At 39.7% G+C, this 24,533-nt stretch overlaps 1 protein-coding gene across 1 annotated transcript in view; it reads right to left on the minus strand.

Annotated features, from left to right (window-relative positions):
- Nucleotides 1-1,219: 1,219 nt before the first annotated feature.
- Nucleotides 1,220-24,533, minus strand: part of SPATS1 (spermatogenesis associated serine rich 1) — a 68,468-nt gene continuing 45,154 nt past the window's right edge. The window contains exons 2-7 of the mRNA XM_057493768.1: nucleotides 18,211-18,358; nucleotides 14,658-14,782; nucleotides 13,224-13,385; nucleotides 6,100-6,220; nucleotides 5,032-5,094; nucleotides 1,220-2,869 (exon numbers count right to left, since the gene is read on the minus strand). Coding sequence (XP_057349751.1) covers nucleotides 2,713-2,869; nucleotides 5,032-5,094; nucleotides 6,100-6,220; nucleotides 13,224-13,385; nucleotides 14,658-14,782; nucleotides 18,211-18,358 — 776 coding nt within the window. The 3' untranslated portion in view covers nucleotides 1,220-2,712. The remainder of the gene's footprint in view (nucleotides 2,870-5,031; nucleotides 5,095-6,099; nucleotides 6,221-13,223; nucleotides 13,386-14,657; nucleotides 14,783-18,210; nucleotides 18,359-24,533) is intronic.

Raw genomic sequence — 24,533 nt, forward strand, 5'->3', positions numbered from 1 at the left:
GCCATAACCACTCCTGGAGCTCCCCAGCACTGGAAGGACACCACACATCTCAAACTGGCTCCCACACACATCCTTTCCTAGAGTCTACTGGGAACTTGCAGACCCCCTAAAAGGTGCACCCTCCCACATCTGGCACATGTCTCAGTTCTGGGTCAAAGTATCACTCTCTCCTGATAGTCCAGGCAGGAAAGAAAAGTCTCCCTCAGTTAGTGGCATGATTTGACAAGCTCCAACTCTAAAAATACTTCAAGTCAAATACTATTAAACAAGGCTTTTACCTAGGTAGGCTTTGAGTCCAAGTGCTGAAAAGCAAAAGGAGACAGTCTAACCAAACTGAATATCTCAATTTTGAAATGTACGCAGTTAATGGAATTATACAGAATATTCATAAATTATAGATTTGTAAAAGCCTAATACCCTAATATCTTAATATTTTGATAACTTAGAGTACAGAGACTATAGAAACAGTCTCGAAATTGTCTGTATGTTTTTAGATTTTAGTGCCACTTGCTGTGTAACATAATTTTCCCTCCATACTACAAAGGCCGTTTTTCTTTTTTGCCAGTATCTGAGATTAGAATACTATATATGCAGTTTAAAGTTGTTACTTTAATAATTCACTTGTAAATGTCAAATGCAGGTTGTTTCTATTCAACCTGCAAGCTTCAGTTATTGAAAATAAGAAATGAACACACACACACGTTTTTATTTATCAAAGAATCTCAAGTGAAATGAAGGAGATCTTCATGTGTAACAGGTTCAACTTCTTTGCGCCTAGAAAGAAGAAAAAGCTGGAACAGCTATGACACTCGTATGTCTTTCCCATTTGCCTTTTGGCTACACCTTACCTTACTCTCCCCAAAACACACATGTACGTGCACTATGTCCTGCCCAAAGCTGGCAAATTCTTCACAGGCCAGCTGTGGGAAATGCCATGAAATAAGGCTTGGCCACTGAGATATGCCCATAGTGAACCCAAACCCAGTGAGAATTGCCCTAATTTCCAGTGATCCTGAAACTCCAGACGTTCAATCTTGAAATAGTTTTTGAAACTGTATCTATTGTGGTTTAAAGTAGCATCTAGGAATTAAGTAGACCACCTGGATAATCCCATCTAGAAATTCCTGCAGAACCTTTCTTTGTGTCTGTATTGTTCTCCATTATCTACCACACAGGTGATCACAGTTGATTTTTTTTAAGTAATAGAAGCACACACAGATTGTTTATTTCAGATATTAATGTATTCAAGAAAATCTGTTGGCAACCTCATTTTTTTCCTTTCCTAATCTATTTGGTTTTCTTTTCTTTTCTGGATTTTGTTGGGAACAAGGGCAAGAGAATTAGCACAGAAGTATGCCGGTGTTAGCCAGAGTCAGGTACTGTTGGTGGTCGCCACCACATTCTCTGCTGGTTAGTCCAAAGGTACGCAGAAAGCATGAACATACTATGTTCTAAGCCTGCTACACTCCCTTAGGTTCTGTCTGGAGACAATGTTTTGACGGGGAAGGAAACTGTGTCTCACATCTTAGGCACTCTGAGTCTCAGCATGGGCTCCATTCTCTCTTCCCGCTGTAAGGTTTTGGGGAGAACAGATCAGCAGCACTCATTAGCCAACCAGTGGGATCTCCTCAGTGGAGAAGGCGACTGGCTATGAATATGCTGAGAGGCATTTGGTTTGCCTGTTGAGAGTCACAGCCCAACCTTGTGGGGTTCGCTTTTGTCCCCACTTACTTCCAAGTGTTTGCTTCTTGCCTGATGAGAGGCCCTAGGACTCATGACTGGTGCTCAGGGAGCTCACTCATCTTGCTTGGCTGTGTAGACAAACAATACTGAGAATGGGAGTAGAGCTACAGGGAAAGAGTATTAATTCCCTAGTGAATATCCAGCCTTCACGTTTTTCTGACACATACCAAGTGAAATTGAGAAAATCTCAAAAGGCACTAAAAAAAATGAGAATAGTTTCACCAAAAGTAATGAAAGCTCCGTAATGTCAGCATTTTACCATTGATCAGAGGGCATCCTTAAAAAACTAAACTAAACTGAATGATATCAAATGTGAACTGTATATGTACAAATAGTGCTGTATCAGTGTTAAAGTCCCTGCATTTGATATTTGTATTGTGATGGGTAGAGAATATCCTTGACCTCAATAGATACATACTGGAGTATATAGGTATGTGGGAGTAAAGTCTGCCACTCACTCTCAAATAATTCAGGAAAATAATAATAGTAATAATATATGAGTGAGAGCACACATACAAATTTGGGCAAATGTTAACAATTGTAGCTCTGAAAGAAGGATATGTAGGTGTTTGTTCATTTTTGTATGTTTGAAAGTTTTCAAAAGTTTTGAAGTTAAAAAAATAAAGCACAGTGATTCCTCATCAAAGTCAACTTTTGATTGAGAACAAGGACACTGACAGAAGCCATCAACTGGAAGAGGCTGTCCAGAGTGCAGTCAGTGCATTCTGTGGGCCTGGTTCTGCTCAGAATTGTCTTGGAAAGTCCAAAGAACCTATGGATAGAGGCGTGGAGTTAAAGGTCGTGTGCCATTACAAGACTGACAGTTCTCCACCAACACACTCAACTGGTGACACAAAGCCATGACATCTGCCCAAGAGACCATCCCAGGCAAAGGACACCATCCACTCTGGAGCATCTTTGCCTTCTCTCCACTTCCAAGCCTCTCAAAAGATGTTGTTCTGGGCTTGTCTATAGTTTTAATGCTACTTTTTGAAGGTTCTTTAACCCACCAGCAGGGACTAAACTGTCTATCAAGGAGACTGCTGGCTGCCAGTTGTCAAGCTCCTCAACTTCTCTTATCTCAGTCCTCAGTTTATTGGCCTTCTCCTTCACCCAGAAAGGCAAGCTGTAGGAAGAAAACAACACCCTGAGTTTGTTGTCTGATGTAAAATTTACAAACACCCTCAGTGGATAAGGCATTACATTCTCTAAAAGTATGAAAATCCCCAATTTAGGAGACCAGTATCAAAATAAAACACCATGCTAGTTGTTCACCATTTGCCTTTGCCCCAAACCCAGATCTTTTTCTGCCCTTCTCTGCCCAGGAAGCTGACACCTGCACCCTGCATCACCCTGACCCCTCCCTGCATCTACTTTGAGCTGGGCTTGCTAATGGAAGGCACCAAAAAGGAGATTAGAGGTGGGAAAGAGGTTGGGATATTTCTTACCTAGCTCTTCTATTCCCATCCTACCTCTGGAGGTACCCCAATGCATTCTTCACTACCACAAATCTTTTGAACAGACCTTCTCCTCCCCACTGCTCTCTGAGCTATGATCCGTCTTCTTGCTTCTCAGGCTTAGTACCAGGAGCTGCCCACTGTCGGGAGCCCCTGGATGCTTCACCCTCCCATGTAGATGGTCTCAACCTGCCCACACATCTGTCTTCAGAATCCCAGATGCATGTGCCTTCTGTTTTCTGCTGGGACCTCAGCTAATGCAGACACCCAGCATCCTCCCAGGTCTGTTGAGATTTTAAAGGGCGTATGCTGGGCTGCACAGCACATGTTCCAAGAGGTGTCAGAAAGTGTGACTCCTGGGATGAGTCAGAGCAGGGAGATAAAGAATATTTTTATTTTTTGGCAGCTAGAATTTTCATACTTTAAGGTATGCATTTTAGACAAATGCACCATGACTGTAGAAACCTTGACAAGCCTTCTGGGGGTAGGGAAGTCCTTGAAAGAAGGAAGAGGAGGATTACCACATATGCAATAGGTGGGAGTCAAGGTTACCATTTAAAGCTGACAAACCAACAGAAGCCCAAGTAAGAGAATTTGAAGGATGAAGAGCAATACAGAAAGATAGTGGCATCAAGAACCATGAGACTAAAAACACAAGTATTCCCAAACATCAAAAGAAATAATTTTTTAACTTTTGTTGAAGCAATCAAAGAAAACAGTGAAAACCTCATGGAAAATATAACACACATTATAAATGGAACATAAAATATTATGAATTGAAATCAAATCTATCTGTCAAATCAATAAATGCAAATGGCCTTAATTCACTTATTAAAAATTTTCATTTTGGCTCACAAGGGGCAATTCTATGTCAAAAAGACTTAAAGTGACTCAAAAGTCTAAAAATAAAAGAATGGGCAAAGGTATATTAATTAAATGCAAACAAAACAAGAAGTGTAATTTTAATATCTGCTAAGGTATAATATAGGACAAAAAACATTATATGGGAAAAAGATATCTTTATAATGCTAATGGCTACAATTAACAATAAAAGTAGAAACACACTAATATTTGGACACTTCAACACACCAATTCTCAGTCCAAACTAAGTCAAGTGGGCAAAAATGAATAAGGAAATGTAGGGACTAAACAGAGAATCAGTAAGATATATCTCCTGGGTGTGTTTCTAACTTTGCATCTTGATGAAATAGAATACACTTTCAAATGCTTGTGAAGGGAGTCCCAAAACTGAGCATACATTAGGTCACAAGGAAAACTTTGATAAGCTCCATAAAGCAAAAAAATAAAAAGTGTTTTCCGATTCCAAATCTGTGATACACAAAAAAGTGAATTACAGAATGAAAACAAAAATTCTTTAGTCAAAAGAAAAATACCAACGCAAACTGCAGACTTCTTTGAAAATAAAGACAATCTACATACCAAAGTGTATAATATAAGCAAAGCAGTGGTCAGCAGTACATTCATAACCTTTAATACAGATACTAAGAAAAATTAAAGAATTAAAAATGAGTTAGCCATCCCATTTAAAAAATAGGAAAAGAACAAAAGTAAACCAAAATAAGCTGAAGGAAGAAATAATGAAGACAGAAGCAAAGACTTAATGCTTTAAAAACAGAGAAAGAAACAGAAAAGAAAATATTTAAAGCTGTTGTCTTACCAAAAACCTCCATACAAACTGCCCTGCCCACCTGCTAGGATTCAAAAGGTCCCTATGTGTTGGGTGTCTATGAGCAACTCCATAGGAGAATATAATAAATAATTGATATTTTCATAAAGATAGGATAATATAAAACATCATGAGAGAACTCACTTGGGAATTTGTGGAAGAGGCTCAAGTGGAATAAATGTATCACATTTCTTTTCATAAGACACTCTGAAAAACAGCAAAGGCAACCACAGAATTGGTCTGGCTTCTATAGCAAGGAGATCAATAAATCATTGTATTTAGTAAAATGTCTTATTTTCTGGCTTTAGTCATGTATAGGCTTCAGAACTGTACAGACCACAATTCTTATTATTTCTTATCATTTTTAGTAAATAAGAATAAATCAAACATGACTAACTTTTAAAATAGTATTTTTAATTTAATACACCAACTATTTTTCTTTAAACCTCATGACCCTCCCTTCTCCTCAATCACTGTGGTCTAAGTCACTAACCAACAATCTGGCTTGGCAAGAAACTGAAAAGTCTTCGTATCTGTGGTAGTAACAATAAGAACAAAATTAACAACCACTTTTTTTGTAGTCAGTATCCTGCATATAATTTCAATAACACACTGTGTTATTGAAGTAAAAGAATTTCCAGAATCTCCCATCTAGCCATAGCCACATACCAATGGATGTTTCGGAGTCGCCAATGGATCAAGGGGCAAGAGGTGGAGAGAAAACGGCCATTCTCTCCTCCCCTCCGTACCTGGTATGTAATCTGTCTGGCATTTGCCAGTCACCGAGGACCTGGCCAGAGAGTTCCTTCCAGAAGGGGCCGCGGGGAGGGGGTGCGTGCCACTGCCAGAGGGGAAAGACAGAGCGGGGCCTGGCTATCAAATTTGAACAGGCTGTGAGCAATAAAAATGGTTTCTCCCAACCTGCCCTTCTTGCCTTACTTTGGCTTCACTGGATTTATAGGGGAATTTGTTCTGGGTGGGGAACCCCTCTTACTCCCATAGCTACTTACGTGCACACACTCATGCGCGTGCGCACGCTCGCACACACACAGATGAACATACAGTAAGGAACTAGATAAGTACTTCTTTAGGAATTTTCACCAACCATGTCTTCTTGAGATCTACCCCTTGTAAAATATGATTCATATGAAGTAAAGAGAAATAACAATTCCTTGAAAGTTAAATAAGTAACCCTAGTATTAACATACTTACGTTGAAAAATTCACTGGTGGGAGAGTTGATCCTGCTTTGTGGAAGCCTTTACTCTGTTCTGGGTACATATATGGATTATCTCCTGGAGTTAACTTTGGTATTCCATTCCTGGGATCAATATCTATGAAAGATGTTTAAAAACAAAATCATGTAAAGGGCTGAAGACAAGCCACAGATTTACTGGAAGCATACTGTCATGTCAGGAAATAGGTAAGTTAGTGTTTTATTATGAGATACATATAGGTTTCTTAATGTTTTGTTTTTAATTGTCTCACCTTGAGGAGGTGAAGATGAAAGTGTGAGCCTGTGTTTGGGATATTTTCTAAAAGGTGGTTATGACCACCTCACCCTGGAAAAGAAGGCTTACGTTTCAATGGGAACCTAATGTGAAGGGAGAATCATAGGTATCTGCAATGATGAGCAATAACTCTTCTTGAAATATTTTCATTCCTGAGCATCTCAGAGTCCTATAAAGCTCTAGAAGTAATTGTAATCGAGGCTATGCCTCTCCAACTGGTCTAGGGAGGAAATCAGCTAATGGGAGTCCTGCTCCTCTTTCTGCTTCAAAGACTGGGGCCGTGTAGCAATAGGAGGTAGGCTTCCTGGTGAAATGGAGTTAGGGGAAAATCCTCTGCTGTTGAGCACACACTGCTTACTCAGCCAGGGCTCTGACACCCATCAGTCCCTTTGAATATCCCCCATCAACCAAGTAACTAATCACGTGAGCCAGAAAGGAGTCAGCCTGGTACAGGCTGGTCATTTAAACCAGCACCTCTGACACCAGATGTATCTACAAAGAGAACAAACCCCGACTGTGACTAAGCAGTCTTAGGATCAGAAGCAGGGAGGCATGGCTGGAGGCACAACCTTTCTCTGTGCACACACCCAATGAACGGGCCTCTTTGTTTCTCTTTTTAATGCCTATTTTTATACCACTCAATTCAACTGTACCCACAAGATGCAAGCCAAAAGGAGAATTAAGGGAGATTTGTGATAAGCTATTTCCTACCTACCCAAATGCCAGTGGCTAATTCAGCGAGACTTTCTGCACAATACGTAGAAGTCCTGATTTAGTGTAGTAGTTAATATTTCACTTTTATCTTTCAAAAGCCTTTTAAATGGCTAAGACTCTTCATCTGAACTTTTTATTAGCTCTTAAGCACAGTGAAAAACATCAACTACACACATATACTGAGGGCCTGCTTGGCTGGAAGGGGCTAGGTACTCAAAGCAATGAGAGTGGAGTGACCCTGTCTTTTGAATCCCAAACAGGGCACCGACAATTGAAGGTCAGGTGTCAGCAAGAACTGGTGAAAAGGGTTTGGATTTTGGAGTCAGTCACGCCTGAGTACAAATCCACTCCTGCAATTTTGAATTCTGTGCCCTTGAGCTATTTATTTAACTTCCTAAGTGTTGGAATCCTCATTTATAGGCTGTTTATTTTAAATGTCTACTTTGCAGAGTTATCATGAGTACTACATGAGAATAATCTGGACATATAGGCAGCACTCAAGAAATGGTAGTAGTTGTTATTATTTGAAATCAGGATTAGGCTAATACCACCCCCATCCCAATTTTTTTTTAATTTGGAAAATACAATCACTATCTAAGCTAAGGTACAAACCTTTCCCTAGGGAATCTTATCTAGTTGGGAAGATAAGACATGTATATAAGGAGATTAAATAATACTACATAAAGTGGTAAATGCCATACACTACAGGGGGTGGGTCTAAAATCTTTAGCATACCTAAGAATCACCTAAGGAGCCCGTTTAAAATACAGCTTCCTGGGTCCCAGTCTAAGAAATTCTGTTTCAGGTCTAGAGTGGTTCCCAGAAACAGCATTTTATACAAACCCTCTAGTTGATTATGGTCTGAGGACAACACTTAGAAATATACTACTGTAAAAGATCTCACAAGATAATGTCAGCAAGTAAAAAAAGAAACAATGGCTTGTGTATAAATATAGGATATTACTCTTAGGGAAAAATCTCCCAAACACCTGTGAGATAATATGTTTGTTTAAGTTATTAGGTATAATATAGGGTCTTGGTATAATTTCTGAATATATAACAAAAACAGGTATCATCCCAAACTGCTGGCCACTGTGTATCAATAGCTGATAGATCCATAGTATATACAATCAGTTTTGGTACTTATTTATGCCTGCAGACAAACCATCCAATCTTCTGAATATAAAGAGGTTCAGGAGGTAAAAAAATAGGATACACACATTAAAATCAAATAAGACTATAGCATCTTACTATGCTGATGGACAGTGACTATAATGGGGTATGTGATGGGGACTTGATAATGGGGAGAATCTAGTATCCACAATGTTGCTCATGTAATTGTATATTAATGATACCAAAACAAAAAATAAAATAACACTATGAAGGAGCAAACTGTTCACCAGGTAAGATATTCTGCCCCACATTTCTCCACCGCAATGCAGGTAGTTAGAGCCATGTTCTAACCAATATATTTTTGAGCAGAGATGATGTGTGGCACTTCCAGTAAGAAGCATTTAAGAGTTGATGTGTGATTCTTCAATACTTTCTCTTTCTCCCACTATGGCAAACTTAGAAGCCACGTGTTGAGATAGAGAAGTCACAGGTTGAAAGCAAAAGGAATCCTTGAGACACTGCTTGGAAGGGAGCTGCCCTGGAAAGCTGCTAGATGCACTGTGGACTTTACAAGAGAAAGAAGTAAACTTTAATGGTTAAGCTGCTGAGATTTCATGCATTGTTGTTACTACAGCAGAATCCATCCTGTTCTGACTAATAAAATACACTATACCAAAGGAAGAGCTATGCAAGAAACAAATTATGTTTTCAGATCTATTTCCCTACAACATGGTTGACAACATTTTATTCTTTCTTCTATGACAACAAATGAGGCCTTTAAGGAACTCCACCAATGGCCTGATCATAGCTGCTGGGTTAGAGTCAACCATTATTTAACTACACTTTGGGCATTTTTTTACTATAGTAAATATGTTGAATTCCAGTTCAAAACAGAAGCTGGCTGACAGTCCCTGATACTGCCTCTCCATCTTGTCCAAGAAATAATGAGGGAGAAGAGAATTGCACAAAGGAAGAAGTGTCCAGTGTCAAGCTTAACAGTATCAAATGCTGCAATAAGATCAAGGGAGAAAAGAAAGGGAAAAAGGACCATTGCATTTGATGTCTAAAGAAGTCATTGCACAATATCACCTAAGAAGAAATCACACTGGAGCAAATCAGGCCTATAGTTACAACTGCCAACTTACAAGAAATACACAGGACAGAGGAACCTGCTAAATGATACCAAGGGATGTAATCAGTAAATTCTGACTATGACCTAGTTTCCCCACCAAATAACCTATTTTCCTCAAATGACCTAGTTTCCTCACCAAATAAATTACAAGAAAGAAAAGGGAAAAGACCTATATACTAAAAGAGACTTAAGAGACATTTTAACTAATTGCCAAGTATGGACCTTATCTGGGTCCTGATTCAAACAAACTATAAATATTTTCAGATTTTGGCATTTGTGATAAAATCTCAAATTGGATACTTGAGCATTGACTGAACTGGTAATATTAAGGAGTTACTGGTGTTTTAGTATATGAGAATGGTACCATGGTCCCATTAAAAAATAACAATCCTTATCTATTAGAGGTACATACTGATATATTCACCAGTGAAATTATCTGATGTCTGGAACTTGCTTTAAAACAATCCCTGGGGGCTGGGCATAGAAGCTACAGGGCATAAATATGCAAAGAAGTAAAAAGCTAACCATTTCAAACAATAAGGCTTCTCTCTCACTTACCAACTTTACATTTCCCTGTATGGCCCTGGAAGATGACTGGTTAGCCAGAGACGGGTAAGATTCCTCAAGGGAGGAACAACCTAAGACAGGCACAGTCGCAGGGGGGTCATCAGGTGAGAAATTGGGGATCAACAGAGGTGAGGCTTAGAACCTCACCCCCCCGTTCTGAGAGAAATCTTCTGCATACGTGGATGTTTTATTGCCCTTGTCTAGCTTGTATTAACACATAGGCTACAGGCACACACCTGATCATCTACATTTGCTCTCTTACAACACTAAACTATGTTTTCTACCTTTATCTTGTATCTACCTACCACTTCAGCATTTTATTAAAAATAATAATAATAAAGAGAGAAATGTGGTATCCACATATAAATCAAGTATAAAAATCAAATGAGTATTCATATTAGAACTGACTGTTTATAGTTCACAATGCATGAGCAAAACCAAAGGTTTCTGTGATGGCTGCCCTTGTACTGTTCACCATGTAACTTATTCACTATGTAAGAATTTGTTCTCCATGTAAGAACTTGTTTGTTATGCCTCAGAAGATTGGAGACTGATGAAAATTAGGCTTGGGGTGGATTAATGATTGTGCATTGAGCATTGACTCCCCTATACAGAATTTTATTGTTGTTAACAACCATTTGATCAATAAATATGAGAGATGCCCTCACAAAAAAAAAAAAAAAAAAAAGTACACACTTCCAATGGTAAAATAATAAGTAACCGGGATGTAATGAATATAGTCAAGATATTGTAACAGCTTGGTATGGTGATAGCTGGTACCTAGAATTGTCATGTATATAAATGTTGAATCACTATGTTGTACACCTGAAACTAATGTAATGTAATATTGTGTGTCAACTACCCTTCAATAAAAAAATAAAATAATAAAATTAAAAATTAAAAATTTAAAAATTTTAAAAAAAAGAAAAGGACTAAAAAAAAAAAAAAAAAAACAATCCCTGGGGGAGAAGGGTAGAGATAAAACAAGGCGAACCACATGCTGGCAACTGAAGCTGAGTGACGGGCACACCAGTGTACACTATGCTCTTCTCTCTACTTTGGCACATGCTTGAAAATGTCCCTAAACAAAGTCTTTCTTTTTAATAAAAGTAAAAGAGGAGTTACCACTGGAGTGGGGAAGGGAAAGATGTATTTCAGGGAGGGGCCTGTTGGAGGCTTCAAATATAAAGCTAATATTCTATTTCCCAAATGAAGTGAGAAGCATGCCAGTGTTTAGGACATATTATTCTATATATTCAATATGCATTTTATAAGTATACCTTTCCATTTTATGAGTATTTATGAAAACCACTAAATGAAGGCAGGCAGGAAGGAAAAGGAATAATAAACCTAAAATTCAAGATAATGCTTACTTTTGAGTCAGGAGGAAAGGGATGGGTTACGGTTAGAATTCGGTCATCGCAATCATCGCATTTACTTTTGACCTATGCTGGCAGTTGGCCCAGTTCTGGCCAGTGAGACATGGGTGCAAGGAAGTCTCCTAAGGACCTTCTGGGGAAACTTTTCCTTTCTTCTGAAAGGGGAAGGCAACAAGAGTTTCCTCTTTTTCATGTCTTGCATGTAGACATGACACTTGGAACTGCAACAGTTGTAACCATAGATGACAAACATGAAAACAAAACCCAACAAATGAGCCAATATTTTTGTTGGCAGCCCTGGGCAACCAGACCTTATAGACCACCTACGTTGCAAGGCTTCTTGTTAAGTATATAATAAATATCTAATAACTTATGTCTCTGATGATTTGTTTTTTCTCTTACTTGCAGACAAGAGCATTCGTAAGTAATATACAGCTACACTTAGTCCCTTCTGGGTTTTGTTGTTTAAGATTTAAACCAGCTAATAAATCCTTCCTATCTAGCCTATGGCTGCATCTCATTGGGAGTGGAAAGTAGGAGTATGCACAGTCGGCTTACTGATATCGAGGCTTTAGTGGAAGACTGGGTCCTGTGTCACTGTCTGCAAACCACACCAGTGTCTGCTGCTTGCCTTTGCTCTGTTACTCTCTGAAAGTTGGCATCTATTTCTGTTGTCTGCTAAAATGCATTAGCTAGTCTGACCCTTGGGAAGCCTTCCCCCTCCACAGTGCATCAGGTGAAACATAAGTTTATTCTCCTATGGTCCCTGACTCAGTGGTCCACAGGGCATCATACTGTGGCCTCCTGGCATCCCAGCTATGAGGCCTGTGCAGCTCTCCTGGCTTGCTCTCATTCCTTCTCTCTGTCCAACCTCCAGTCTTCCCAGAACACAGAAATGCAGCTATTCTTCCACATCACCTGGGTGGGTGAGACCCTGAGGCTGGCTTTCTGCCCATACAGTGCCCAGAGTCTACTGCCCTGCTCCCCTGCCCACAGTCAAGGCAGATGCCACTTCCCTCTGAGGCCCAAGGTCTTCCTGCAGCCAGATTCACGTCCTGTCATTGACAAGATCTTGATCTCAGGAGTTGGGCAGGATGCAGGGCTCCTCAAAGTTCCCATATCAGTGATGACTTGCCTTCCTCCTCTAGTCTAGCTTTTCTCTTCTCTACCCAAACAAAAGCCTTGGTTTCTAAAACTATTTGTCTCTGTTATGAGTTTAAAAATCTATTTTAAAACTCAGAAATGAGAGATTTCTATTTCTTTCTCTTTGTATTCCTGCTACAGCAATCCTATCCATCCTTGAAGCAATGGCTGCCTCCTACACAGGTATTTCTGTAGAAAAGTATATTACAAATGGTCCGTGGGTAGTGAGCAACTCTTTAGGGCCTTTCAGTAAATCTATGACGGGCAGGTGAGAACTCCCCAAGTTCTCATCAAGGTACCAACCAAGGAGAATCGATGCACTCATCTCAACTGCCTCTAATTAAATAAGCTACGAAATAACAACATGCACTTCAGGCTAAGAATTATGGGATGTTTTCCTTGTGAAAAACAGAAAGTCCAATTTCAATGCATATGATGGGCAGCATCTAATTGAAGCATAAATTATTTTCTTTGGACTTCAGTGAAGGCTTCTATTAATAAGTAGCTGAGAGAATTTATCTGATGACTTAAATGTCACATTAGCATTTTATGAAATTCAGAGAAAAACAAAAAATGTGGATCAGCATATGTTAAGAGTTTTTTGCCAAAAAGTGCAGTCTGCCAATGGTCCTCTTCACTTTCCTATCTTCCTGGCTGCACTAGGGTGACATGGAAACCCTGCAGGGCTGCCCCGAGCCATGGAATGCTGGGCCTGCAGACTCAGACTCAGTAGTATTTGGGTGCACTGCACAGTCAAGGTCCAGGAGGAAAACATTACCATATTTCTTCCTCCCTAAGCTCTTGTCCACTGTCCTCTCTGACAGAGACCTCCTGTTGCCGAGGAAGAGCCCGTTAAAGAAGCACTGCTTTCCGACATGGTAGGTGTGGATATTGCTGCTAAACCTCGGGTAAAATGTCCACTCAGGACGCTGCCCATCTTCTGCAAGACATCAGAAATCCTCCCATTAGCACCACTCCCAGCCTCATAATGCAATTGGGAAGACAAGAAGTTGTGAAAACTCCCCCGACACCATCAGCTGCATACACTTTATCAACATGTACAGTTCCTTGGTTCTATTCTACATCAGGGGCTGTGATAACCTTGGTGGGACTGGGCACAAAAGGAGAGGAAGTGGGGAGAAAGCTATCTAAGGGCCCCCCTTTTTTCCCCTTTTACCCGTCCTCCAAAAATAAAGCCAATTTTATGGTTGGAAGGGATGTATAGGATGGGAAGCTCAGAGATGCTTTACACGTGTTTTACAAGCATCTATGATCCAACCTTCACTGTGAGATTTGGGTAGAAAGAATAGAATGCCCTTCAACCAGGGAAGGGCTGGCCAGCCATGGCAACTTAACCAGACAGAACATGGGGATGGCAGCAGCGACGGTGCACGTCCACACTGCAGAGACACTGGGAAGGGTCGACATGCCACTCTGGCCAAAAAGAAAGGCTGCTGTGAGACCTCGGGCAAGTTACTGGACCTCTCAGTGTCTTTGTTTCCTCATTTGATTCTTTGCCTGTAAAATTGCTTAAGTGATTTTAAAGAAATTTTAAGAGACCTCCTAAGAGCTCTAGGGTTGCTTGAGAAACACTTGGGCTCTGTGGCGGCCAAGAAAGAAGGCAGGTGTTGCAGGCAGGCAAGTTTGGGTTCTAATCCCATCACTCTACTTCCTAGCTGGGTGTACTTGCATGGGGACTGAATCTCTCCAAGCCTCAGTTTCTTTCTGTAAAATGAATAGGTCTATATTAGCCACAAAAATATATGTGTATTGACACATAAAGAGGTCTAGGATCTATTTCTTTTGGATACTATTTTCTGCTAGTGAAAATACGGTTGTATACTACAACCCATATATACATATGTATGTACATACATTTCAAAATTCTGGAAGAAGAGACACCAAACTCTTCCCAGCTATGAGGCAAAATGCAGATATTGTTATGGAATATGGAGGAGGGGTTTCTACACTCTACTTTATACATTTCTTCATTATGTTAATACTTTGCTACAGGACTTTTATGGATTTTATATAAAGGTATTTCATTTTTGAAAAACATATAACACTATGTCCCCAGCAGAGCTGTCATGAAAATGAAGATGAAGCATTCAAGTGCCTGGCATTTAGTGGCTCTTCAGTGAATGGGGCCCAGCAGGCAGACTTCTGAACCTGGGCACAGAGGCATGGGGAGGAGGCTGTATGATTTACTCACTTGTCTGCAATTTAAGCAGGCTGAATTCCACAGGATATTTATCCTTTTGGACTTCAGGCAATGAGGCTTCAGAGGAATGATCAGAATGTGAGGAAGAGGATTTCAGATCCAAATCTGCAGCAGAGCTAGAAAGCAAGCAGAAGGATTCAGTTTTTCTGTGCACTTAAATTGGTATGTGGAACCTGATCCTACATATCTTACCCTAGAATTGCCCTCACGAGAACTAGGCCTGCCCCCTTCATAAACATCCAAGAGCATAAAATATATTCATTCACAATTTGAGTGGACTGAAACATATTCAAAAAAGATACATGCTTAAAAGCAATTTAGCTGTTCTTCCCAAAGTAGAGTTACTATATAACCCAGCAATTCCACTCCTGGGGATATACCCAAAAGAATTGGAAAACAAAAAAAAAGACGCAGAAAATACTTGGACATGAATGCTCACTGCAGCATTATTCATAATAGCCAAAAGATGGAAACAACCCAAACTGACAAATTAATGCATAAACAAAATGTGCTGTTTACATACAATGGAATATTATTCAACCATAAAAAGGAACAGGGTTCTGATACATGCTCCAATGTGGATGAAGCTTGTAAACATTATAGTAAGTGAAAGAGGCCTGAAACACAAAAGGACAGATATTGTATGATTCCACTTACATGAAATATCTACAACAGGTAAATTCACAGAGACAGAAAATAGATTAGATTAATGGATTAGGGTGGGTTAGAGTACCAGGGATTGGGGAAAGGGGAGAATGAAGAATTATTGCTCAATGGGTGCAGAGTTTCTGTGCGGGGTGAGGAAAATGTTTTGAAAACAGTGGTGATGGTTGCAGAACATTGTGAGGATAATTAATACCCATGATTTGTACACTTAAAAATGTATAAAACGGCAAATGATATGTTATACATACCTTACCACAATTTTTTTAAAGGTTAGTGATTTACTGACAAGGCTACCACATAGGTGAACCTTGAAAACATTATGCAAAATGGAAGAAGACAGACACAAAAGGCAGACACCAATCATGGACTGGTGATTTATATGAAATGTCCAGAATAGGCAAATCTATAGAGATAAAAAGTAGAGTAGGGGTTGTCTAGGCCTGGGAAGGTAGAGGACAGGGTGGGGTGACTGTTAAAGGGTACAGGCTTCTTTTAAGGGTAATGAAATGTTCTAAAATGGATTGTGGAAATGGTTGCACAGCTCTGAATATACTAAAAACCACTGAGTTGTCCATTTTAAATGGGCGAGTTGTATGGTATGTGAATTATGTTTCAATAAAACTATTATAAAAAATAAATGCATGCTCAATAAAACCTTTAAATGGAGATAAAAAACCACTAAGTATAAAAAGAAAAGGAAGAAATAATCAAAAACAAATCTACACTGAAATTGGTTATAATAACAGAGCATTATGTTTAAAACTGAACTTCCTGGTAGTTAAAGAGGCCTACAACGAACTATTGTGAGTTACTGAAGCAGAAAAAGCCACCACTTCTTGTTTAAGTGGCTTTGCATTGATAGATGGCCTTGGACAATGTTTTCAAGCATATTTATTTCAGTTATTTTAGGCATAGTTATCTGCTATCAAACCATAGAATCCTTTTTCCTAATAGGACATTGCTCTTATATTTGAGTAGCTTCAAAGCAACTTCATGGTGCCCGTCACATTTGCTCCCTGATATCAGTCCTTTGATAGAGGTAGGACCAATATCACCATTTCCATTTGGAAAGGAAATGGACTTTCAAAGAAGTTAACAATAAAACATACCTAGATGGGGCCAGAACCCCATCTGCAGTCTAACTCTGGACAATGCTGCCTAAAAATCATAAAGGACCATAGTCCAATAACTCACAAGTTTTCTATGGCTTGATCTCTGGTTTTAAATAAACAGATGATGTTGGGGGAGGTCATCAAAAAGATGTGAGGGCCAGTGAGCTGGGCCCCAGCAATGGGGTGCTCCTCTTCCCCTCCCATCCTTGGAATGTGGGTTCCGCTTGCCTTCCCAACTACCAGAGGCCACCTCAGGGGCATTGCCTTGAGGTAGTGATGTGGTGTTGAGACCATCTGGATAGTATACATGACTGAACCCAGTTAAGGCCTCTATGTAAAGTTTTAAGATTTGGTGGGTATGTGCAGAGATCTGCTTATCTTGGGGCCACCTAAAACAAGCCTCGAACGTAAGTTCCCTTGCTTAGTAACCTGCCACCCACACCAATCTGGAGGGGTCTGCCTCTTTCTTCAGTCTCTCCCTGCCCTCCTCATCTGGGGGCCAGTTTCAGATTATACCTGGGAAGCTCTTTCAACTTTCCTGGCAGGCAAGTAGAGCAAATAGGCAATAACGCAGAGCCCCTTCCCGGTTCAGAAGATAGGATAATTATAACATTGAAGTGCAATGTCTCCTCTAAATCTTTTTTTTAAAGGCTTTGCTGAACAAACTGTGTAGCAAGGATAAATGAACCTTAGAAGTATCCACCTACTTTGTTTACTCAACAAACATTTATCTAAGTTCATTTTGTGGCAGGCACTGTTCTAGACACTGGGGATCTATGTCTAGATCACAGTCCTTGCTCTCAGGAGCTTAGGGTCTAGGGGGAAAGGACATGGACACGTAAACAGACAATTGCACAGGAGTGGGTAAATGCAGAGTGGGAAAACGCAGGTCTTACTGAAGAGTAGTATAATAAGATCTTAATTGTGTAAAATAAATATTATTTATATGCATAAGAAAGAGATTTTTTTCTCTTATACATATAAAAAAAAATCAAAATGTCAGCATTGATTCTCTAAGAGGTGGGATAAAAAGTAGATTAGGAGTTGTCTAGGCCTGGGAAGGTAGAGGACAGGGTGGGTTGGTTTTTATTTTAATACTGTTTTTCTATTTTCAAAATTTCTACAATAAACTTAAATTACTTTCATCATAACAAAAATTATAAAAAGATTTTCAGAACTTTTTACTGTAAAAAATATACACAGAAAAGTACATAAAACACAAATGCAACTTTACAAATAATTATAAAGCTAACATCCAGGACAAGAAACAAAATATAGCCAGGCCTGTTCCCCAGAAACCACATCTGTGTGTCCCTTCCCAGGAGAGGTCACCACTGCTCTGACTCTGACTCTTATGGTAATCATTTCTTTGCTTTTCTTTATCATTTACCCCCATGTATGTATGTAGTCCAAAAATATATAAGTTAGTTCCACTGGCTTTTGAATTTCATAACAGCAAGCTTTCACACAGCACCTGTGTGCCCAGGGAGGCTTCTAACCACTTTACGTGTATTGACTCATTTAATCCTCAGAACAATCCTATGAACCATTATCCCCATTTTACAAATAAGAAAACAGGTTCAGGGAGGGGAAGCAATTTGCCCAGGTTCACACAGATACTAACTGGCAGAGCTGGTACTTGAACCCAGATAGCCTGGCTCCAGTATCCAAATCTTGCCAAACATGTTATGCTACCTCCCATACTGTTAGCTTCTTGGTCAGAATTTCCCCCAACATTTATAGCTCTTCATTGGACTCTCACTTACTCTAGGTGAACAGATATTCTGCAGAGGTCTGGAGACTCACTGGCACTTAGACCTGCTTCGACAGAAGATAACGGGCTGATCTTTTTGCTAGAGGATGTTGTATCGGCAAAGCATGCCTTAGATTCCAGAAAATCACTGTGTTCAGTACCTGTAACACATTGATAGTGCCATTTGATTAAATTAATAAAAAAAACCTTCCACTCCATCTTGTTTCCAGATTATAACTAATTAAATAAAAAACAACAACAAACATTTGTTGAGCATTTATTGTATATTGGGAATTATGTTAACATCTTAAACACATAATCCCACTTAAATCCTACAACAACCCACAGACACCAGTATTACTTAATCTCCCATTTTTCAGATGAGGAAATTGAAGTTCAGAAGGTTAAGCAACTTGCCTAAGATCACACGGAAAATAAACATTTAGGCCCAGACTTGATCACAGTTCTTGTGACTCTAAAGTCTAAAATCCTAACGACTATGCGAGACTGCTGCCCCTCCAGAGTTTGCCTACTCGGAATTCAGTGGAAGAGATAACATCTGAATCAAGCTGTCTATCACTGGACATTGTATTGAGCAGACTAAACACAATTTTCCAAAGGATTTATTCATAGAAAGACTCATGAAGAGCCCGAGGAACTGCTCTCAGAAATTCCCATGGGCTCCCCTCACGCTGCAGTGTCATCATTTATTTCTATACATGTTTCCCCCACCAGACTGTCCTATTCATCTTGGTAGCACCCAGAATAGTACCTGGCACAAAGCAGATGCTCACCTAACCAAGCAAATACATGTAAAAGAATTATAACTCCCCCATCACCCGCAATTACAGCCTAGGGAGTCCTGAAAGGCAGGGCTGTCAGATAGGTTGTTGTCTTCCCTCTGCTGCACAGTTACTGTCTCATGGAAGTGCATTTGTACCCTCATCATTTCATATAGGTGTCTGCCTTGCCTCTACTTTGAAAAAAATGTCAGATGAATGGATATTGCATTTCTTCAGAAATAATATCATAGAGCATAAAAGTTTAATAATACCATGTACCCTCTGGTTACAAGAAAACTACAAAAAATAAGAGTCTGACTTCTCTGACTCTCCAGTACATATGTAGCCTGACCACTCTCCCACCTACATGGTGCCACATGTATAAATAGTATATACCACATACCTCCTGCAAATTCCACCATCTATCCATGGCATTGCTAGTCAGACAACTTTTGTTCATTTCGTATCAACACCCTCTCAAATTCATACCGCACTCTACTGCTCTTGTCAATCCCAACCCTACCACCAAAACCGTTACTCTGAAGACTTTGTCCCTGACTCTACCTACTTTCAAGGCCAGCTGAGCTACTTCCTTTCACAGTTTCCCCTATTCTGAGGTTTCTCAGGTTCTGACATAGGGACCATCTGTATCAGAATTACCTGGAAGCCTATTAAGAATAAAGCTTCCCAAGTCCCATCACAGACCTACTGAATCAGAATCTAAGTAAGGTCTGGGAACCTGCATTTTGAACAAGTTCTCCTTTCCCGTGGCACCTGGCCTCACATTTGGCAGTGATTCTCCTCCTCTTTAAGTCTAGCTCCATCACTGCACCGCATTCCACCCTGCGCCTTTCCTGATTCCCAGAATGCACAGGTTGTGAGAACCCCCTCAGGGCACATGTTCAGCCTGCAGTTTCCAGGGCTCTGACCCAGACCTACAGGGGAAGACCTGGGAGTCGGTATGTTTAAGAAGCACCCCAGAGCCAGCCAAGCGTGGGAAGAGCTGTTCTGGAATACACCGTAGAGCTTAGAGCAACCCCAAGTACAGTGAGGATCACCTGGGTGCTTGAGGTGTGAGTAGTTGGTGTGGAATGAGCCCAGTGGAGGGGCCAAGACAAGGATCAGAGCTGTGAAAAGGGGAGCACAGGTCCCCAGCAGCCAAAGGAGTAACCACCCACATACTGAACCAGCAAAGCAGTGTCAACAAATATAACATAGACCACACTCTCTCACCACAGGGCAATACAATTAGAAAGCAATAGTAAAAAAAACAGCCAAAAAACATCCATAAACTTGGAAAGTCAAACCACACTTCTAAATATTTCATATACAAGAAGAAATCCTAATGGAAATTATGAGATGTTTAATGATCAATGATAAAGTACTGTATTTCAAAACTTGTGGGATTCCACTAAAGCAGTAATTAGAAACTGGAGCCTTAAATGCATGCACTATATTTCACTGAACAGAAGACACCATCAGTTATAATAACATTATTATTTTATGTACCACAAAGAACAAAGGCTGCCAATTAATATGACACAATGCTTTATCACTTAGATATTTTATTTTATACTTACTGGAGCACTCTTTTAGACTCACTTAGATACAAATTTTAATCACATGTCATCATTTGCATATTTTAAGAAGGAAGATATAAGCAAAATGAGTGGTTAGGGTATTCTTAAACCTACTCACATTCCAAAGTCTGATTGCTGAATCATTTTAACCTCAATTATAATATCTGCATTTCCCACCTCAGAACAAGAACAGTTAAGAACTCAACAGGAAGAGTCAAGAAAAACACAAATAACGCAGCATTCCTGAAATGAGTGCGCCTCTACTGCCTCTGGAATTTTCTTCAAAGCACAGACACACCTTCTGCATTATTCTGTGCTCATATAGCAAAGTTTATGACAACTACTTCACATCTGCAGCTGGGCCCATAGCACTGGTTAGACCAACCCAACTTCAGAGACGCAAACTGTGAAAAATGTCCATCTTAGAGTCAACAGGTTTTAGTGCTAATAAAGATTCCAAAACTAATGAACTAAGCTTTCAATTTAATAAATAAGGAAAAAATATATACCCCAAAAATGATGGGGAAGGAAATTATCAAATAAAAGCAGAAATGAATAAAATAAAGAAGACTATGGCTTCGTGGAAAAACTAATAGTGCAGATAAGCAAAGTTCAAGAAAAAAAATTTTAAACACAAGCAAGCAGCATTAGGCATGAAAAAGAAGTCAAATTTACAAATAAAATAGAAATAACTTTCATATAAGGAGATTGAGTACCAGAAATGTCCAGCAACTCACTTAAGGTTACAGAGCTATGGAGTATAATTTATAAAATGTACTTTAATATTACAATAATCAAGACGGTACTAATACAAAACCTAACAGATACAGCAATAGAACAAAACACAATATGCAGATAGAATAAAATTTTATATAATGAGTGACATTTTTATGTCACTGAAGAAAGGTTGAATTATTTAAAAAATACTGCTGGAACAACTAATTAACCATTTGGAATGAAAATAAAATTAATTGGGAATTTCTCTTTTCCCAGATAAATTACACATAAATTACAGTTGAATGTGAAACTTAGAAAGATGTGCCTGAAAAAAATGTTGGGAGAATTTTCATATAATCTTAGAGCAGGGAAGTTATTTCTAAGAAAGCTATCAAATACAGGCAAAATGAAGGAAAAGATGTATGGATTTCAATACATTTAGAATTTTCATAGCAAACTATAAACTGAGGGAAATTTATAATACACATAATAAGAAAATGAGCTAGTAGTCATGACAAATTATGAGTTTTATAAATTTATAAGATTGAAACAAATACCCAAAGAGAAAAAAAAAAATGAACAAAAGACATGATTAGGTAATTCACTTACAAAACACACACATACATACAAATAGCCAATATACACTTTGCAAAAAAAGTTCTTCCTTCCTAATAATCAAAGAGCTGAATTTAAAACAAGATACTTTTGCTATCCGTTTGCAAACACCCAACATTAGCACGGGTTGGAGGAATGGCATTTTTGCACATTGCTGTTGGAAATGTCTCCATTTTACTGAAGAGCAATTTGGTCATATGTGTCCTTCAAAGTCTATGAGAAGGGCAATTTTGATCCAATAGTTCTACGTCTAGAAACGTGTACAAAAAAAATATATTAAATTTATATCTAAGGATGTAGAAAGGACCCACACATGCAGAGAAGAAATAAAATCAAGGGCAGAGATATCTTCTAGGTTAATACTCATAGGTAAGTTTTGAGTTATTTATTACAGCATTTACTCATAATTTTTGCCATAGGTTTTTAACAGCAACTGCCTTTTCATAGCATGTAAACATTTGCATACAAAAAATTGTATATTTGCCACTAGAGGATTTGAGAGTTCACCAAAGCAAGAATTGGTTGCTATGAATGGTATTAGAAGGGGCACATTCACAAGGTTTTTGCTTTTGTTTTTTTAATTTTAGGGGCAAATTAAATGTATTACATAACCCTCAGCAGCGAGCAGTGAATCACATCTGCAAATTTAGTGTACTTCCTTGTTTGCTTAAGAAGTTTTGTGTTGGCAACACTCTAGAAAGTGGCCTGCGGCTACTGTAACAGAAAAGGTTGTCTGACCAGCAGGTACAGGATGAGCTAAACTGGCAAATGGCACATTTAGTCTCTGTTGAACTGGCAAACGGATCTTCCTAGAGTTAGCCGACTACAGGATCTTGCTAGAGTTAACTCAGCTCAAACACAACCTGGAGACACTTAAACATGGCTTGCAGCTGCCTCTCTACATTTCCACAAGTAGAAGAGTGCTGGAATTGCAGGTCTGAATCATCCCATTCCAATACTGTATTTTTACAAATAAAATTTTACAAATAAAACATTCAGTTACTTTAGGCAAGTCAATTACTTCTTGGTGTCCTGCCCCACCTCTCTACCTAGCTCACTAGGCTGTAGTGAGGCACAATCCTTCTTGTAAGGGTCACCATTTTTATCACTATTGTTATTCAAATGTCCAGTAAGGCATAAGATAGGACATTCTAGCAAATCGATGAAAACACTGTGAGGTAAGGAAAGATGATCCAACTAAAAGGACCAAGAGAAGATTCTGGTGACTGGGAAGGAATTCAGGGAAAAGGAAAAGGAGAGTTGAGAACAAAGTCTGTTTCTTCTGTACTATCTGCGGAATTCACAATAATTATTTCTAGTTCTTTAGGCAAGAATAGCACCTTACATAAGCAAGGCTTACTTTCACACCCATGTCATCTCAGCTGATTTATACAATAGCACCGTCTGGTGGGGAGAAAATAATGCATCAAGCCAAGGTAGCTTAATGTGGATAACCTTTAACCAGTTTCCCACTCCTGCTTATCTGCTCAAACACCCAACCTAAGGGTCTAGGACAGTGGTTTTTAACCCTTTTTTGAATCACAGACTCCCCAAAGAGGCAATAAAAGCAACAAGTTCCCTCTGCTGGAAAAATGCATCTACACCCATGATTGTGCATTCACCTTCAACTATCTCGTGGTGCCCCTTCCCTCATGAAACCCACAGACTCCACTGAGCTCAAGCATGGTCTCCTGAGTGGACACACCCATCAAGCAGAAAAAGAAGCCATGGATCTTTGGGTAACATGGTCAGAGGACCTCAGGGGTTGTCATTATTCTGATACCCCTAAACATGGAGAAACATGAAAACCCTCTACCCCACCCTTAAAAGAGCTAACCCCTCCTTTAGTCCAGGTTAATCTAGAAACTGTAGAAAGGTCTGGAGCTTCAGTTAAAATCCCAAAACTGTTTTCTCTTTGCTGATCGAGCCACATGAGGCACTTAATGATTCTAACTCCTACTTTAGAGGAGGGGCGGAAGATGGCGGCGTGAGTAGAGCAGCGGAAATCTCCTCCCAAAACAACATATATCTATGAAAATATAACAACGACAACCCTTCCTAGAACAAAGACCAGAGGACACAGGACAATATCCAGACCACATCCGCACCTGAGAGAACCCAGCGCCTCGCGAAGGGGGTAAGATACAAGCCCCGGCCCCGCGGGAGCCGAGCGCCCCTCCCCCCAGCTCCCGGCGGGAGAAGAGCAGGCAGAGCGGGAGGGAGACGGAGCCCAGGACTGCCGAGCACTCAGCCCCAGCCATCCGGGCCAGAGTGCAGGGCCCTCGATACTAGGAAAACAGGGCAGCAAGAACAGTGAGCGGGTACCGGAGGCCGGGCGCCGGAGGACATAAGAAAAGCGCGCGACCATTTTTTTTTTTTTTTTTTTGCTGTTCTGTTTTGGTGAGCGCTTTTTGGAAGTCTTAAAGGGATAGGGACCCCAATACTAGGGAAACAGGGCAGCAAGACCGGTGAGCAGAGGCCTGAGGCTGGCACCAGAGAATAAAGAAAAACGAGCGACCACCTTTTTTTTTTTAATTAAAAAAAAATTTTTTTTTAATTTAAAATTTTTTTTTCTTTTTTTTTTTTGGTGGTCATTGTTTTGTTTTGGCGGGTGCTTTTTGGAAGTCTTAAAGGGGCAGGGC

Source organism: Manis pentadactyla, chromosome 16 (assembly GCF_030020395.1).
Source record: "Manis pentadactyla isolate mManPen7 chromosome 16, mManPen7.hap1, whole genome shotgun sequence".
In the NCBI taxonomy this organism is placed as follows: Eukaryota; Metazoa; Chordata; class Mammalia; order Pholidota; family Manidae; genus Manis; species Manis pentadactyla.